At 43.6% G+C, this 16,675-nt stretch overlaps 2 protein-coding genes across 2 annotated transcripts; one reads left to right on the plus strand and one right to left on the minus strand.

Annotated features, from left to right (window-relative positions):
* Positions 1-2,182: 2,182 nt before the first annotated feature.
* Positions 2,183-4,487, minus strand: LOC105272869 (uncharacterized). Its single transcript, XM_011315102.1, has 3 exons — positions 3,939-4,487; positions 2,388-3,747; positions 2,183-2,340 (listed from the first exon to the last, which is right to left on the minus strand). Exons 1-3 carry the CDS (start codon positions 4,485-4,487, stop codon positions 2,183-2,185), a joined length of 2,067 nt encoding a protein of 688 aa, XP_011313404.1.
* Positions 4,488-9,348: 4,861 nt separating this feature from the next.
* LOC105272868 (uncharacterized) lies at positions 9,349-16,030 on the plus strand. Its single transcript, XM_011315101.1, has 3 exons — positions 9,349-9,388; positions 15,165-15,274; positions 15,378-16,030. Exons 2-3 carry the CDS (start codon positions 15,206-15,208, stop codon positions 15,612-15,614), a joined length of 306 nt encoding a protein of 101 aa, XP_011313403.1. The 5' UTR covers positions 9,349-9,388; positions 15,165-15,205; the 3' UTR covers positions 15,615-16,030.
* The last annotated feature ends 645 nt before the right edge of the window (positions 16,031-16,675 follow it).

The raw sequence follows: 16,675 nt of genomic DNA on the forward strand, positions 1-16,675 counted from the left end.
ATAATCAGTTCATCTACTGTGTGATTTCAACTATTCAGTAATTGTCCCTTGTTTCTGTCTTGGAGGCGGTCAGATTCACGTCGACTTGGCGCCATTTTTTCACAAAATTTTTTTGTGATTTTTTAAATTTAATATTTATATGATTTTTTTAAAAATTGTGTGATTTCATCCTTGTAGTTATTGTCCCATGCTTCTGACTTGCGTTTAGATTAGCGTCGACTTGGCGCCATTTGTTCACAACATTTTTTTATGATTTTTTTTTTCTGTTAATAATTACCAAACAAATGATGCAATCAAAAGTATTGGTACCTGATTTGCGCCTCTCTGACATGTGTTAGGTCATCATAGTAATTTTCCTCAATGAAATATAATTTAAATATTCATGTTTTAGTTTTTATTCAGTCATTCAAGTTGATTATTGAAAAATATCACATAAAAAATTTCAATTTGGAGGTAATATTTTAATTCAAATATTAACACTCGATTCCAATTGTTAAAGGGTAATTCACAAATATTAGGTTATTTAGGTAATTAATTAAAGATTGAAATGCTCGAAGATTGAAGCACTGAAAATTTTTAATTGAAAGGATTAAATTTAGGTGCAATATTGAAATTAAATATTAACAATTGATTCCAATTTTAATTTAATTTTAAGTTTAATTAATTTATGATTAACATGTTCGCATTGTAACTATTGAAAAATTAACTGAACTAAAATTTTAAATTTGGTTGTTATATTGAAATCATTAAATTATTAACAATCGATTTCAATTGTTAAAGAGTAATTCACAAATATTAAATGGCTTGACGCTCTTTAATTGGCTTAGAAGCACGGGCTCCATCGTAGTTCATGCGCCACCACTACGGACCCGTGCGGATGAATTCCGTAAGCGCAGACAATTTCCTCCAACTTACTAGTTTTATTCCCTAGAACAGCCCACCCAAACAGCGCTAGGGAATAGTAACGCTCTCGAAGTAAAACCAGAGATTATAGGGGAGATTGCTAGGGCTTATGGAAAGGCTTGGGTGAGTGATTCATTGCGGCGGCTACGGAACTACGCCCAGAGAGTCCGTACGTGTAAGTAAAACAGGTTGCGAGCCCGTGAGTGTCGATAATTTTCAACTCCGTGCGTGTTGATAATGTTCAGCGCCCGTGAGTATGGATAAGACAGAGCGCGAGCCCGTGAGTGTCGATAATTCGAGGCGGTCGTGAGTGTCAGAAAGGTAGGGCACTCATCGAAATGACGATGACGTCCGAAAACGAACGAAAACATCCGATGTACCGGAGAGTGGGGGTATGATGGAGACACAACCGATGGACGGAATGAAAAAGCGAGTTAACGTTCATAAATACGCCATTTGTTTAAAAAATTGAGGAAAAATTGTCCCGAACATGTATACTCAAACGATTGAGAATCATCTGAAACGTGGAGATTCATTGGTCCCTCGGAACTTTTTTTTTTAACGATATCTTTTTTGTTAACAAATTCAAAAATGATTAAACAAATTCGGGAAAAATTGTCTCGCAAATGTATACTCCAACGATTGAGAATCGTCTGAAACGTGGAGATTTATTGGCCCCTCGGAACTTTTTTTTTTAAACGGCTCTATTTTTGTTAGCAAATTCAAAAATGATTAAACAAATTCAGGAAAAATTGTCTCGCAAATGTATACTCAAACGATTGGGAATCGTCTGAAACGTGGAGATTTATTGGCCCCTCGGAACTTTTTTTTTTTAACGATTTCTTTTTTGGTAACAAATTCAAAAATGATTAAACAAATTCGGGAAAAAATGGTCTCGCAAATATATATTCAAATCATTGGGAATCGCCTGAAACGTCGAGATTTATTTGTCCCTCGGAACTTTTTTTTTTAAACTGCTCTATTTTTGTTAACAAATTGAAAAATTACTAAACAAATACGGGAAAAATTGTCTCGCAAATGTATACTCAAACGATTGAGAATCGTCTGAAACATGGAGATTTATTGGCCCCTCGGAACATTTTTTTTTAAACGGCTCTATTTTTGTTAACAAATTGAAAAATGACTAAACAAATTCGGGAAAAATTGTCTCGCAAATGTATACTCTTATTGACTTGACTTATTGACTATAGACAGTCCTCGAGAGGAGGAGTGCACAATTAGCCTTGCGGCCATTTAGCGCTCTGCCTGGGGCAGCCGTCTAGTCGAGAGGTGTCAGCATCTGTGCCCCACGTGCGAATTCGTAGAGTCCCTTGAAGCCGTCCCTGTCGACGTAAAGATCTTTAAGGCAGGTGGTCTCAAAGATATCCAAACGGAGTTCATCAAGACCACTGCATTTTGTACTGAGATGGTGGGGTCCTTTTCCACCAAACCGCATCTCGGGCAAAGAGGGTCATCTCCCTTGCCGATTCTCGCCAGGTAGGCAGCTAACAGCCAGTGTCCCGTAATAAGCCCTAAAAGGGCTCGCAGCTTAACCCTGCTCAGGGACACGAGTTCGTCATCCAGTTTCCTGGAGGGTTCGCGGAGAAGGGATCTGGTGTGTCTGGCGCCCATCCTTGAGTTCCATCTCTCCACCACTCCCCTGTCGGCGCGCTTTTGGATTGTTTCGTTTATATAGTCTGAATGAACGCCAACGTGGTCTTCATCCCCCGGCTTCATTGTCTGATATCCTTGCTTGGCCAGCATATCGGCTTTTTCGTTGCCAAGTATGCCGGCGTGGCCTGGTATCCAGGACACCTTTAATTTGTTGCAGGTTGCAACTTTGTTCATCAACTCTATGCAGTCGTTTACCAACCTGGAGCCACTCTCGTGTTTAAGTAGGGCCCCTAGTGCCCACCTGCTATCCGAGTAGATGTGTATTACCTTGCCCTTGTCCTGCCTGGCCAGTATGATCCTGGCGCAGGCTCTCAAAGCAGCTAATTCTGTTTGAAGCGGGGTGGCGTGTGGGTCCAGTCCAAGGGCCTTCTCAACGGAGGGTCGATTGGACCACACTCCTGCTCCCGCTCCGCCGCACCTCTTGGAGCCGTCCGTGTACCAGACCAGCCCGTGAGGTGGCGACCATTTAGAGTGCACCCAGGCCTGTGTGTCCACAGTGCCTAGGTTGACTTTGAACCTCTTGTGAGGGTGCCATTCAGTTCTGCATGTGTCTCCCCCTTTGGACAGCGAGCCAAGGAGCACCCTGTCCTCCGTAAGGAGCGAAGCATGTCCCCTCTTGGCTTCACTCCAGGTGCCAGTTAGTTTCAGCCTGGCTGCTGTTGACAGCACCACATCTCTTATGATGAGGTGTGGCGGCTGCATGAAGAGTAGCGCCTCCAATGCTGAGGTGGGAGTCGTTCTAAGCGCCCCCGTAATTCCCAGCGGAGCAAGCCTCCCCAGTCTCTCCACCGTTTTCCTGTGGCAGGCCTTGTTCATGGCCGGCCACCAGGCAACAGCTGCATAGGTTAGTTGTGGGAGCATGATGGCTGTAGAGATCCATCTTACGACCGTGGGTCTTAGCCCCCACGTGCTTCCAAACATCCTTCTGCAGGCCCAGTATGTCCATATGACTTTGCTGGTTTGCATGTTGATGTGCTTTTTCCAGCTGAGTCTTCTGTCGATCCATAGACCCAGGTACTTTAGGTCCTCTGAGAAGCTCAGTACAGTGTTATAGATAGAGGGGGGTTTGACCACCAATTTCCTCTTGTCAGTGTAGAGCACCATCTCGGTCTTTCCGGGGTTAACCTTGAGGCCATTCGATGTGCACCATCGCTGTACGTGATCTAGTGCCTTTTGCATTTTAAAAGATAGCGTGCCGCCGTCCTTACTGGACACAAGCAGCGCTACGTCGTCTGCATACCCTATCGCCTCCACCCCTAGCTCTACCAGCCCAGCCAGGAGCCCGTTCACAACGAGGAGCCACAACAGGGGAGAGAGATAACCCCCCCCTGCGGGCAGCCCATTCCCGCGAGCGCCCTGACCGTGCTGTCGCCCAGGGAGGAGGAGACCGTTCTTGTTCGGAGCATAGCAGCTATCCATCTGATGATGGGCTGTTCGATGCCGAACGATGCTGCTGCTTTCTCCATGGTGCTGAAGAAAGTGTTGTCAAAAGCCCCCTCGATATCAATGAAGACACCGAGCGTGGCCTCTTTTCTTGCTTTAGCACCTTCGATCTTGCCCACCAGGCGGTGCAGGGCAGTCTCCGTTGACCTGCCGACCTGGTACGCGTGCTGAGAGAGGCTGATCGGATTGGTCCTCGGAGCTCCCATTTTGATGTGCCTGTCAACGAGCCTCTCCAATGTTTTCAAGAGGAAAGAGCTCAGACTGATAGGCCTGAAGGATTTGGCGTTGTCATAGCTGCACTTGCCCGGTTTGGGGATAAAAACAACTCTGACCTCCCGCCATTTATAGGGCACATGCCCAAGAGCAAGGCTTGCTCTTAGTGTTGGCAGCAGCCTCTGGAGGAGCTGCGGACCTCCCTTCTGTAAGAGCGCCGGATATATCCCGTCGGGGCCTGGGCTCTTATACATGTCGAAGGAGTCCACAGCCCATCTCAGGTCCTCCAACGTAATTATTTCTGAGGCTAGGCGCCAGTACGGGCCACCCCTCTCTGTTTGCTCCAGAACCGTCCCCGTGCGCGAGTCCCGCCTCGGTAAGTTAGAGTCCGGGAAGTGCACTTGGATCAGATGTTCGAGGATGTCGTTGGGCTGTGTGATGATCTCCCCGTTAGGGAGTATGATCTCCCCCAGCCCTTGCGTTGGTCCCCCTGAAAAGACCCTGCGAAGCCTGGCTACCTGTGGTAGGGCCTCCAGGTCATCACAGAATTCCTTCCAGGCGGTTTCCTTTGATTTTTGGTGAGTCTTTTGTACTCCCTCCGCGCATTTCTGTACTGAGTCCAGTCCTCACGGCTCTTTGTTCTGTAGGCATGGTTTCAGAGTCTCCTGGACAGCACTCTGAGTCAGTTCAGTTCACGGTTCCACCCTGCCACTTTTTTCCCCTGCCTGCTCGCCTTTATCGGGCATGCCTTATGGAAGGCGCCGATCAGGGCGTCGTGGATTGTGTCCACTTCATCCTCTAATCTGCGCACATTGCTGGGCCTCAACCGCCTTTCCCCCAACCTTGCCTCCAGCTCCTCTTTAAAAGAGGCCCAGTCGGTAGTCCTGGGGTTCCTGCGTGCGGGACCCTGCACCTTCCCGACTCTGCCTTCAATGCTGAATTTGATGCGTCTGTGATCGGATAGTGTGTCCTCCCGGTCCACCCTCTAGTCAACGCACCGTTTCGCTAGCCTCCTGTCACACAACGTAATGTCAATGACACATTGGCAGCGAGAAGTGACGAACGTGGGACTGGATCCCCTGTTTAGGATCCCCAGGTCCACGTCTGCCAGGTATTCCAAGAGGGATATGCCTCTGGCGTTGTTGTTCTCACTGCCCCAAACCACGTTCTGCGCGTTTGCGACGCAGCCCACGATGAGTGGCAGCCCTTTGCTTTTACAGTAGCGAACCAGCTTCCTCAGTTCCCCCGTGGGCGGCGGCAACGCCGAGTCAAACGGAAAGTAGGCAGAGCAGAAGACAATGTCTTCTTATTCGCCCTCCCCCCGCGGGCCCACCGTCGCCGCGACAAGGTCCCTGTGACAGAAGTTTACCATTCTCCTGGCATTACAAGCTCTTTTAACGGAGATGCAAGTCCTGGGTCCTGGTTCCCCCTGTGCGAAGAAAAGCTCATTGCCTCTGAGGTCAAGTCTTCTTACCATGCCCCCTGTCACCCAGGGTTCTTGGATGAGGCATATGTCTGTCTGCTCCACCACTAGGCTGCGACTCAAGAGAGCCGTCGCCGCTTTGCAGTGTTGCAGGTTTATCTGGGAGCATTGGACAAGGGTTGGAGCACTGACCACCCCCACCTTGGTATCCGCTCCCCGCCGTGTATGTCCAGAGGTCATCGAGGCTCCCTTATTTGGGGTTAAGGTTTCCCTCCGACCTACTGGGCGTGCCAGGGCCGCCCTTCTCCGGCCTGTCCCGGCCAGGGGTACCCGTCAGGGCCCACAAGAGGGTCGGTTGAGACCCTCCCGCAGCCCCCGACGGGTCCCCCCCCCCGCGACAGTGCAGGCCTTCATCCCTGTCCCTTGGGGCGCCCTCTTCTCTTCCCCAGTTGAGGGATTGGCGGGTTCGCCAAGGCTCTCGCCGGGTCCCCGCGTACATCCACCCAAGGGGTCGATGTTCCGCGTGTCGGGGGGACCACTGGATTTTGAAGGGTCTCAGCGGTCCCCTCGCTCCTACCCGTCCCCTTAGTGGCCCTTTGGTCGTGCGGGTCGACCGTTGGTCCCGCAGTCCTTGCGGGTGCTGGTTCCCGCTCCTCCGACTTTTTCCGGGGCTCGTAAAAACGAGCCCGTGTCAAGCCGTAGAACGGGCCCCAGCCTAATCCCTTGAGGACCTCAAGGGATCGGGGATCCACCCCCAGCACCAGGTTTAGGCAACCATTTTTGCCTTCGCAGCAGCCCCAGACCCTCCACCGCTCCGTGGTGAGGCCCGGATTCTGGTTTCCCAGGGATAAAGGCCGTTACGCGGACCAGTTTTGGGAGCGCATCCTTCTCCATTACAGTGAGGGAGGCCCCTTCCCAGGGCGCTCACTTGGGTACCGCGCCCTTCAGCCAGTCTTTCGACCAGCCGTCGGTACACGTCACCCAAAGCACGCCCTGGTCGTATCGGTGGCCCTCAAAACCTGGGGGATGCCCTTCGACATCACCCCCGAAGATGAGTTCCTCCAACTTCTCCTGGACGAGGTTGGCCTGTGCCTCAGTCAGGGATGGCTCAGGGTAGCCGCTTGGTATAATTGCTACCTTGCCGCCACCCCTCGCCGCCATCCCGAACGAGGTGGCTCCAAGGCCAGCCCTCACCCTTTGCTTTTTTCGGGTCGCAGCATCTTCCGGCGGAGTGGCTCCATCAGATCTGGGTCTTTTGGACCCATTTCCCCGTTCCTCTCCGCCTCTGGCTGTCGCCGATTTGGTGGGAGAGCACTGTTCCCGCAAGTCCTCTGTTGCCATTCTGGCCTTGCGGGCCCTGCGCTTCTCCGCACCTGTGCGACCTTTTTGTTTTTTTGGGTCTGTGGGTCCGCCTTTGGCGACTTCCTCCGTAAGAGGAGTCACCTTCAGCGTCTCCACTTCTATTACCGTGGTCTCCTGTGCCCCCGTCGGAGCATCAGAGACTGTGACGGCCTGGACGAGCTGTAAAGCCTCAGACGTTCCCTCTGTGAGGGCACTGTCCTTGGCGTTGGTGAAATTAATATTAATGGGAGGGTTCATATAGTTCCCACGAGTATCCTCGGAAGTAGAGGTCGGCCCCAGCAGAGCCGGGATGCTGGGGTAAGGCCTAAGTACGGTGGGGTGCGGCCTAGTGCCGCAACGGTCTCGTTTGCAACACTGTAACCCCAGTGCCATTCAGCCTTCGGCACGAATCACTTCCACCTTGGCTTGGCGAGTTGGTCTGCGGCGCGGCCTTCGGTTCCTTCCAGGTTTTTAGGCCCTTCTGTTCCCTTATAGCTCACACTAACCGTCAATTCGGCAGGGCAGGCGAGGGCCAGTCCCATAACTCTATGTTTCCAGCCCTTAACCTACCCCACTTCTCCTTCGGCCGTTCCTCTATCCGCCACCTGTGGACGCACCCGATTGGCGCTCAACCTTGTCCCTCTCGTCTCGTTTATAGAGCACGTTGAGGAACGTTCGAGAAATGTATACTCAAACGATTGAGAATCGTCTGACACGTGGAGATTTATTGGTCCCTCGGAACTTTTTTTTTTAAACGGCTCTATTTTTGTTAACAAATTGAAAAATGATTGAACAAATTCAGGAAAAATTGTCTCGCAAATGTATACTCAAACGATTGAGAATCGTCTGAAACATGGAGATTAATTAGTCCTTTGGAACTTTTTTTTTTAAACGATTTCTTTTTTGTTAACAAATTCAAAAATGATTAAACAAATTCGGGAAAAATTGTCTTGCAAATGTATACGCAAACGATTGAGAATCGTCTGATACGTGGAGATTTATTGGTCCCTCGGAACTTTTTTTTTAAACGGCTCTATTTTTGTTAACAAATTGAAAAATGATTGAACAAATTCAGGAAAAATTGTCTCGCAAATGTATACTCAAACGATTGAGAATCGTCTGAAACGTGGAGATTTATTGGTCCCTCGGCACTTTTTTTTTTAAACGGCTCTATTTTTGTTAACAAATTGAAAAATGACTAAACAAATTCAGGAAAAATTGTCTCGCAAATGTATACTCAAACGATTGAGAATCGTCTGAAACGTGGAGATTAATTAGTCCCTCGGAACTTTTTTTTTTTGTAAACGATTTCTTTTTTGTTAACAAATTCAAAAATGATTAAACAAATTCGGGAAAAATTGTCTCGCAAATGTATACTCAAACGATTGAGAATCGTCTGAAACGTGGAGATTTATTGGTCCCTCGGAACTTTTTTTTTAAACGGCTCTATTTCTGTTAACAAATTGAAAAATGACTAAACAAATTCGGGAAAAATTGTCTCGCAAATGTATACTCAAACGATTGAGAATCGTCTGAAACGTGGAAATTGATTGATCCTTCGGAACTTTTTTCTTTTTAACGATATCTTGTTTGTTGACACATTCAAAAATGATTAAACAAATTCGGGAAAAATAGAGGCGTTGGAAAAAAAAAGGTTCCGAGGGACCCATAAATCTCGACGTTTCAGGTGATTCCCAATCCTTTGAATATATATTTGCGAGACCATTTTTCCCGAATTTGTTTAAACTTTTTTCAATTTGTAAACAAAAAAAATATCGTTTAAAAAAAAAAAGTTCCGAGGGACCAATAAATCTCCACGTTTCAGACGATTCTCAATCGTTTGAGTATATATTCGTGAGACATTTTTTCCGCAATTCGTTCAACAATTTTTCGAATTTTTCAGAGTGAACTCTTTTTTCTTCCGTCCATCGGTTGTTTCTTGATCGTACCCCCACTACGCTTTATATCGAATGTTTTCGTACGTCACGGTTTCCTTGAATTATCGATACTCTCGGTTTCACGCTGTGCCGAATTATCTACACTCTGGTGCTCGCGCTCTGTCTTATCCATACTCACGGGCTCTGAACATTATCAACACGCACGGACTCTGAAAATTATCGACACTCACGGGCTCGCAACCTGTTTTACTTACAGGTACGGGCTCTCGATCTGCCTTACTTACAGGTACGAGCTCTGACCCTGTTGAAGGTTTTGTACAGGCGCTAGCAGTCTCCCCTATAATCTCTGATAAAACTCTTGAAAAAGGGAATTCGTATCCGTTGCTATGGAGTTATTTTTGTAATAATGTAATAAGTGAAAAAAGTAAAAATCTCATCAGAAAGATCAACCGCGATTTATCTAATGGATCTAAGGATACTTTTGCAAAATAGCGTGCGTTTAAAGGGGAAAAAAGCAATTAAAGTTTTTTTAAGGGGTTAAGGGCGAGTTGTTAGCTGTGATATAATACACGACAGCTCTCTGCCTGTGACGTCACCTCTGCCTGTGACGTCAACGTGGCAGATACGCTATCGCGTATCTTGATAAGAAATATTCCACAGAGGGAGTTAATGGAATTTTATTCTTTTATAGGGGCGATTTTCCCAATTATTAGTTCGGTACAATATCTTCAGAATTTAAGTTTTGTGACTTTTTCTATACGGTTTTAGCATCATAAAAGAGCCTATTTTTTTTTTAATTTTTAGAGGTGAATTTTGTACAAGGATAGTTTTTTCATTTTTCTTAGTTATTAAAGAATTTCAGTACCAGTGTACAGAAAAATTTCTGAAACTCAAGATTAATGTATTCGACTGACATTCCGCATTTTTTCGATTACGTTGTGTTTTAATCAGCTCAGACCATTAGTAACAGTCTAAAATTGAGAATAAAAATTAAATTTTCGTAGGATACTCTTTCTTTGATTAGACATTGGAGGCAATTTTTCTTTCACTATTTTGAAGATCACCTCTTTCACAGAACATGCGGAACAGGCAATTTCGGACTGTAATTCCTTCAATTAAAAGATTTTTTTTTTCAGAATTATTTCTTTTTAAATGCATAAATTCAACGAAACATATTGAAAAAAAAATCAAATAAAATTTCCGAGTTGCATGTCGATTTCGGCCCTCATTTTTTCCTCTTTCTTTCCCATTTTCCGGAAAAAAATGGAAAAAAATTTCAATACAAAATTTTCAAGTTTCAAGCTGTTTTTTTCATGTTTCATGGAAAATGTACTCTCTAACGTAGAGAAGTAAAAATTGTCTCTGATCTAAGGGGAAGGATGTAAGCTAAGCTATTACCCATGGTCTGATCCGATTAAAACCTTGCACAATTCGAAGAACGGAAAATTTTGGTCATAAATACAGATTCAAAAGTATAAAATTTTTCTTCCCTTCCTCTAATGTATGGAATTTCATGGAAAATTCATAAAAACCAAAAAACCACCTGTTCCATAAAATACAGTTCAAAATTATTCACAAAAAAATCGGCCTTTTTCCTATGTCACTTCAGAATGAGAAAGAAGACGGAAAAAAGAAATGAAAATCTGAAAACTTAGACCGACAAAATCATATAAAAAATATCTCAGTGGAATATATTCTATAGGGAAAATGTATTCACCAGAGCAAATCCATTAATTTCCTACATAAGAAATGAACTTCAAATTATCAAAAGAAAAGTAGAATCGAGTGAATCACAATGAGCGTAGCCGGATGTCTCTATGTTATTTTTTGGCAAAAAAAAATGTTTTTATGAATAAAAAACAACAGAATCTTTGATATCTTCTCTAAAAATTGAAATGAGATCTCTGGTTTCGCTCATTTTCTTTAATTTCAATTCTACTTTCCGAAGGAAAATAGGAAAGAAATTTGTCGAAGTTGAATTATTCTATGTAGATATATTCTACGAAATTCACGTCGCTCAATGGTTCTATGTTTTTTCAGTAATTTTTAATTTTCTTCCCAACAAGAAAATCGAACAAAAAACTTAGAAAATTCGAGTCGAAGAAATTCTATAGGAAATGGATTTCAATAGCCTTTCCTGTAGAATATTTCCTATCGTATATGAGAGAAGAAACGGCAAACTACTTATAGGAAATCGAATAGTATTCAAATAGAATTTCTTAATGAATTCACTAGAATTTTCTATTAATTTTTTTACGTGTTTTTTTTATTTTTAAGGAGTTTCATTTCAAAGAATCCCTGAGAAAACATCCCCGGAAAAAATATCCCGGAAAAAAAATCTCGGAAAAAATATCCCCGGAAAAAATATCCCCGGAAAAAATATCCCCGGAAAAAATATCCCCGGAAAAAATATCCCCGGAAAAAATATCCCCGGAAAAAATACCCCGGAAAAAATATCTCCGGAAAAATGATCGCCAAGAAAAATTCGAATTTAATTATTAATAATTATTTAATTCTTAATAATAAATATTTAAAATCCTAATTTTAATAATTTACAAAATAAATTTTAGAAAAAAATTTCTTCATTTATTATGACATATAAAAGGGTTAAGGGTTCGATTCCCCGTGAAATGAAAATCATCTTTTCTTTTCTCAAATTTTGATTTAATCTGTTATGTGGGGAGTGGGAGGGGGCTTCGCCTCCCCCCCCAGGCCGCCCCGCCGGGGCTTCGCCCCTGGACCCCACCGGGGCTCCGCCCCTCGACCCCGCCAGGGGCTGCGCCCCTGGACCCCCCTCTACGCCCCCTCACCTTTGAAAACATATGTACATAAAAAAAAGGGTGACAGAAATGAAATGTATGGTTGGGGGGATATTTTTTCCGGGGATATTTTTTCCGGGGATATTTTTTCCGAGGATATTTTTTCCGGGGATTTTTTTTCCGGGATATTTTTTCCGGGGATATTTTTTCCGCCACCCCATTTCAAAGATCTTACAAGAAAATCGAGAAACGATCAAGCATTCGAAAAAACTTAGGGCTTCTTATTGGAGACCACTTATCATGGAGGAAAACAATGAATGAAAAATCGTAACGAATTAGAAAATTCTATTGGGTTTCTCTTGAATTTGCTATGAGATTTTGCGGTTTCTATTGACAAGTTCGATGGAGAGTATTCTACAGGAAAAGACAATAGAAATCGATTCCCTAGAGAATATCTTTGGTTACAATATTCTAATTTTATTTCTGCCATTTTGATTTTGAAATTGATTTTTATTGACTTTTCATGAAGAATATTTTCTATCGAACATGTCAATAGAAATGACAAAAAAAAACTTTTGGAAAAATCAATAGAATTCCAATAGAATTTTGTAATGAATTCGCTAAAATTTTCCATTCATTTTTTAACGTGATCAGATGAACATTTCAAGCGTGATCGGATCGCAAGGGTTTTTCATTGGTTAAAACGGTATGACAAGTTCACACTATTGAAACAAGTGAACATCTTTGATGACCATTTCGATTTTTTTCCTCAATCCTGCAATAATTCTCCATTCACCTTTTTATAAATGGCAATTTTGATAAGGGAGACTTCAAAGAGGATTTAGTTTGTCTTTGTTGGAACTTTCCAAGCATTTCCAATAGAAAACAAAAGTTTGGAAACACCGAATTATCGAAATTAAAATGAGGCAGGAGTAATGTTCATTCGGAAAAAAGTGTTCACTCAGAGTTGTTAAGTAACCATGGAAAAGTTCTACTAATAATCTATGTTTTGCATACATTTCGGAATTCGTTACTATCCTTCGGAAAAAAAGGACGGTGACATTTGTAACGTGACATTTCTCCGGGGAATGGAAAATGCCCATTACCTTCGCCCTACTTCCCCTGAGCCTAATAAAACCTGCTAAAATTTAACCAAATGGGCGCTAGGTAATCTTTAACCGGAATTACCAAACCGAAAAATTCTGTAAACCGAAACTTAACTAACCTCGAAATTCATGGTATCGAAAATTGTACCTCAAACTCCTAAAGCTCTAACTCAAAAATATACCTTAAAATCAAAAAGGAAACGTGAAGGGAACGGAAAGGATAATTAGGCTTTTGGAGAAAGGTGACGGTCCTGGGGTCGCTCAGTATGCCAGTTGTGGAGAGAGGGGTGGATCGTAGATGACGGCAAGGTTACTGCAAAAATCGGGAGAAATATTAAAAAGAAAGGAAACGGGAGGCGAGAAATAAATTAATGCAATCAAACATTGTCCTTACGTGTTCCGCTATTAACCTAAAAATTCAGTACAAGAGTAATAAATGATAAACAATTGTATTATACCAATCTGCTTCCGAATCTCACTAGCCATGTTTAATTTCCTCTAAATATTACGTTCCAGCTAAAAATTGCCAAATCCAAATTTAATTCTCCTTTTCAGTTATCGCGAAATAGGTATTTTCTAACAAAAATCCAAATAAAACTTCAACTGCCTCCTTAAATCGCCACGAACATAAATTATTTAACAAATACCGAATATATCGCTGAATATCCCACACTAGCATCCAATAATCTCATCGGAATGCGGCTTCAAGGATTATCGATTGGCGATAATCCGAGGAATAACCGAAATATTATTTGCGCCCGGGGAATCGATAATTTCCCGGAATCGGACCCCTAGCGAGTGAGCGCAAGCGAGAGAGACGGCACTATGCCTCGCTGCTCGGTTAACAGCGAGGAGAAATACACAAAATAAATCTAATTTCACTTTAAATTCGATAACTCGGAATCTGCTCAGCAGATTCCGGAAAACCCTTGACCATCTGGTCCGGGATATCACTCCCCACACTCCCACAAAAGTTCACGCTTAAGGGCCCCTAATTAACCCCGTTAACGTAATTAATAACCACGCGGAAATTTAACGCGCGATTCCCCACCTGTTGCTCGTAGCCACTCGTTGGCGGCCTCGATTGCGCCACGAGGGAGAACCACGGGCCTTGTTCGTCGGCCGTGGACAAATTCACTCACAAGTCACATACAAAAACCCTCAAAAGCTAACAATTTACACCAATGACCTCCCAACCGCACTGGGGGATAATGCAGGCCGAGATTATTCGGAAAAACCCTCCACAGCCTCTTCAAAACCACCCAAAATTTGGGGGACACAACCGACGCCATTTCCAATGGTTCGGAAAATTCACTACCGCCAATAATGTATTGGGGAGCCGCCAAAAAGGGGAAAATCTTTAATTAAGGCCGTAAAAACTCACGGTAGATTTTCTCGCTGCCTTCCTCTTTCTCTTCAGGACCATCCTGGCTGCAGCTAATTGTCCTGGTGTTCTCGGGATGGTGCACTATCACGTCTCACTACTCACTATTCTTTTTCTCCCGTGTGGATGTTTCCGAGGTTAATGCGGAACTGATTTTCGGAGGTCAGTGTCGCGTTGCGCTGACCCCCTAATAACGCCTACCAATCGATCGGGTGTCGATTGGTGGATCCCTCTACCTTATTCTGGGTCAAGCCCTTCGCGGGAGAATTAATTCAAACTTGAATTAATTCTCATTACCAGAATTTTTTTTCTTTCCGCGGTATTTTTCTCTCGGTTAATTCTCCTGGATTCCTGGGGTTAGAAGACCTAAATCACTAACCTTAAACGTATTATATTGTCTCACTAACCCGTAATTTTACTCGATTAATTGGCAATCCGCCGAGGTAACGGCTGGATTTACCCCGCGCGGCCTTCCACCCGTAACTAATCCTAAAGTTTTGGCACTCCGTCGGGATGACGGTTGATTCTACCCCGGACGGCCTTCCACCCGTAACAGCCCTTGGCAATCCGTAGGGGTGCTTTTCGTGTCCCCCTGCGGCCTTCCACCCGTACCATCTAACCCTCGAGAACCCTTTTTCTTTGGGGCGCCGGCTTTTTGGGCCGGAACTAAAATAACCTAGAGCTTGCCCTAACCTTAACCCTAAAACCCCTAAACCACCCCGAAAGGGGAAATCCTAATTTTCCTGAACCTAAACTACGTCCCAATTGTCTCACTCTCTCTCGATTTCTTATTTTCTTGGGGATTCTAACGGGCATCCCCGATGCTCGTTACACATTGTTATAAATGGATAATTATATTCAAATTAAGTGAAAGAAGTTAAAAATATTTAATTTTACATTGGCGACCCTTCCGTGGAAGCAGAATGACTTTGTTTGTGAACACTATATTTCGCAGAACAAATAAATTTGTAAATTTTGATTAATGGAAAAACTAAAGAGAAATTAAATTGTAACTTACAGCAATTGTGGATGACAATGGTAATCACACTGGTTCGCACGAGATGCCGAATAATCCTACGGAACCACTGACACGTATCACAAAAACGAATGACAATCGTCAAAACCATCAGGTGAGTATCTACGAGGAACATATCCGTAAAATTCTTCATTCCATATCAATTGGTACATTCTGATCGATTTGTTAATGTTATTGATGTAACTGTTTCCCGTTAGGAGAACTTGGCCCCAGGCTATCATAATAATAGTTGTCATTCGGAAAATCTTCCTGAGCATATCAAAGCTATTAAAACTGGTACCACAGAGGGGAGATCATTAGAAGAATTTTCACATCACGTAGGGAAATGTAGAGATGCATCCATCGTCATAAATGCAGGACAGGAATATTGGAATCTTAAGTACGTGGGAGACATTAATTCTGAAGAGCTAAGCTCCATCGGTGCGAATCGCTAGTCGTCTGAAGATCATATGAAACATTTCGATGTTAGTGGTGATTCAGGTTCGTCTTCTGAAACTAACAGTGAGGATGCCATAGAAAATACCTCTGCTCGTCATGATTCAAAACACGTTGAGCATAATCCCTTTGTTGACCGAATGGAGTTGGAGCTAGTGATTAATTCAAAACCCGAAGAGTTTCCCCAAGTGTATACGGAAGACGAGTATCAGAATAAGGGATGCCATGCAGCAACTGCCAGTACTAATGACGATTCTATGAAAACATGTGAAAATTCTAAACCTTCGAAGAAATTTCTCCAAAACAATGATACGGATGAGCCTGCTGGAGTGGGAATATCCGTCAAAAAACAACTAGCTACATATGTGGAAACTTCAGCAAACCTATTGGTAGTTTAGTATACTTTGTAATTGACATGACGCGATTGATTCTGAAATTCAATATGATATGTAAATATGCCTTAATACTTTTACCAACTTATTGTAACCATTAAAACTCTACCCATTATGGTGTCGACTTTAAACGGAGTTTGTCTGATTATTTGTCCCGCTCCAAAATTATCCACTGACATCAAAACCCCGATGAGATTGCGCTGATTCTTGCTCGATTTAGAAAAATCTAAATCTCCAGACTGTCCAATTTCCAGTAGCTTGGAAAATCATACTGAAAGTGATCCACAAAACCAAGCAACGATGGGAAGTGGCCAGGACCCCGCTTCAGACGGAATCTCTGAGAAGCTATCTCCTACCGAGATATCATCACCCTCAGGACCGGATCAGATGTTTCAGATGGGAACATAAAACTGGTCTCCATTGGATAATGCCCAGAATATCATCGCTGACAAAACTATTGAGGAGGAATCATCAATCGACCTATCCAAACAAATTTACGAGTTAGACCTAAAAGACACTCATCCCCAAAGGAAAACTGGAGCGGGAATTTGTATCGTTCGCCGTGACTCTGAAGAACTAAGTGAAAATCAGATTATTCCAGCTGAAACTCTTGAGGAAGCTGATGCACCAGAAATTGCTGAGCCGAAATCAGTTGTTCCTGAACAACA

Source organism: Fopius arisanus, unplaced genomic scaffold (genome assembly GCF_000806365.1).
Source record: "Fopius arisanus strain USDA-PBARC FA_bdor unplaced genomic scaffold, ASM80636v1 scaffold00353, whole genome shotgun sequence".
NCBI lineage: Eukaryota > Metazoa > Arthropoda > Insecta > Hymenoptera > Braconidae > Fopius > Fopius arisanus.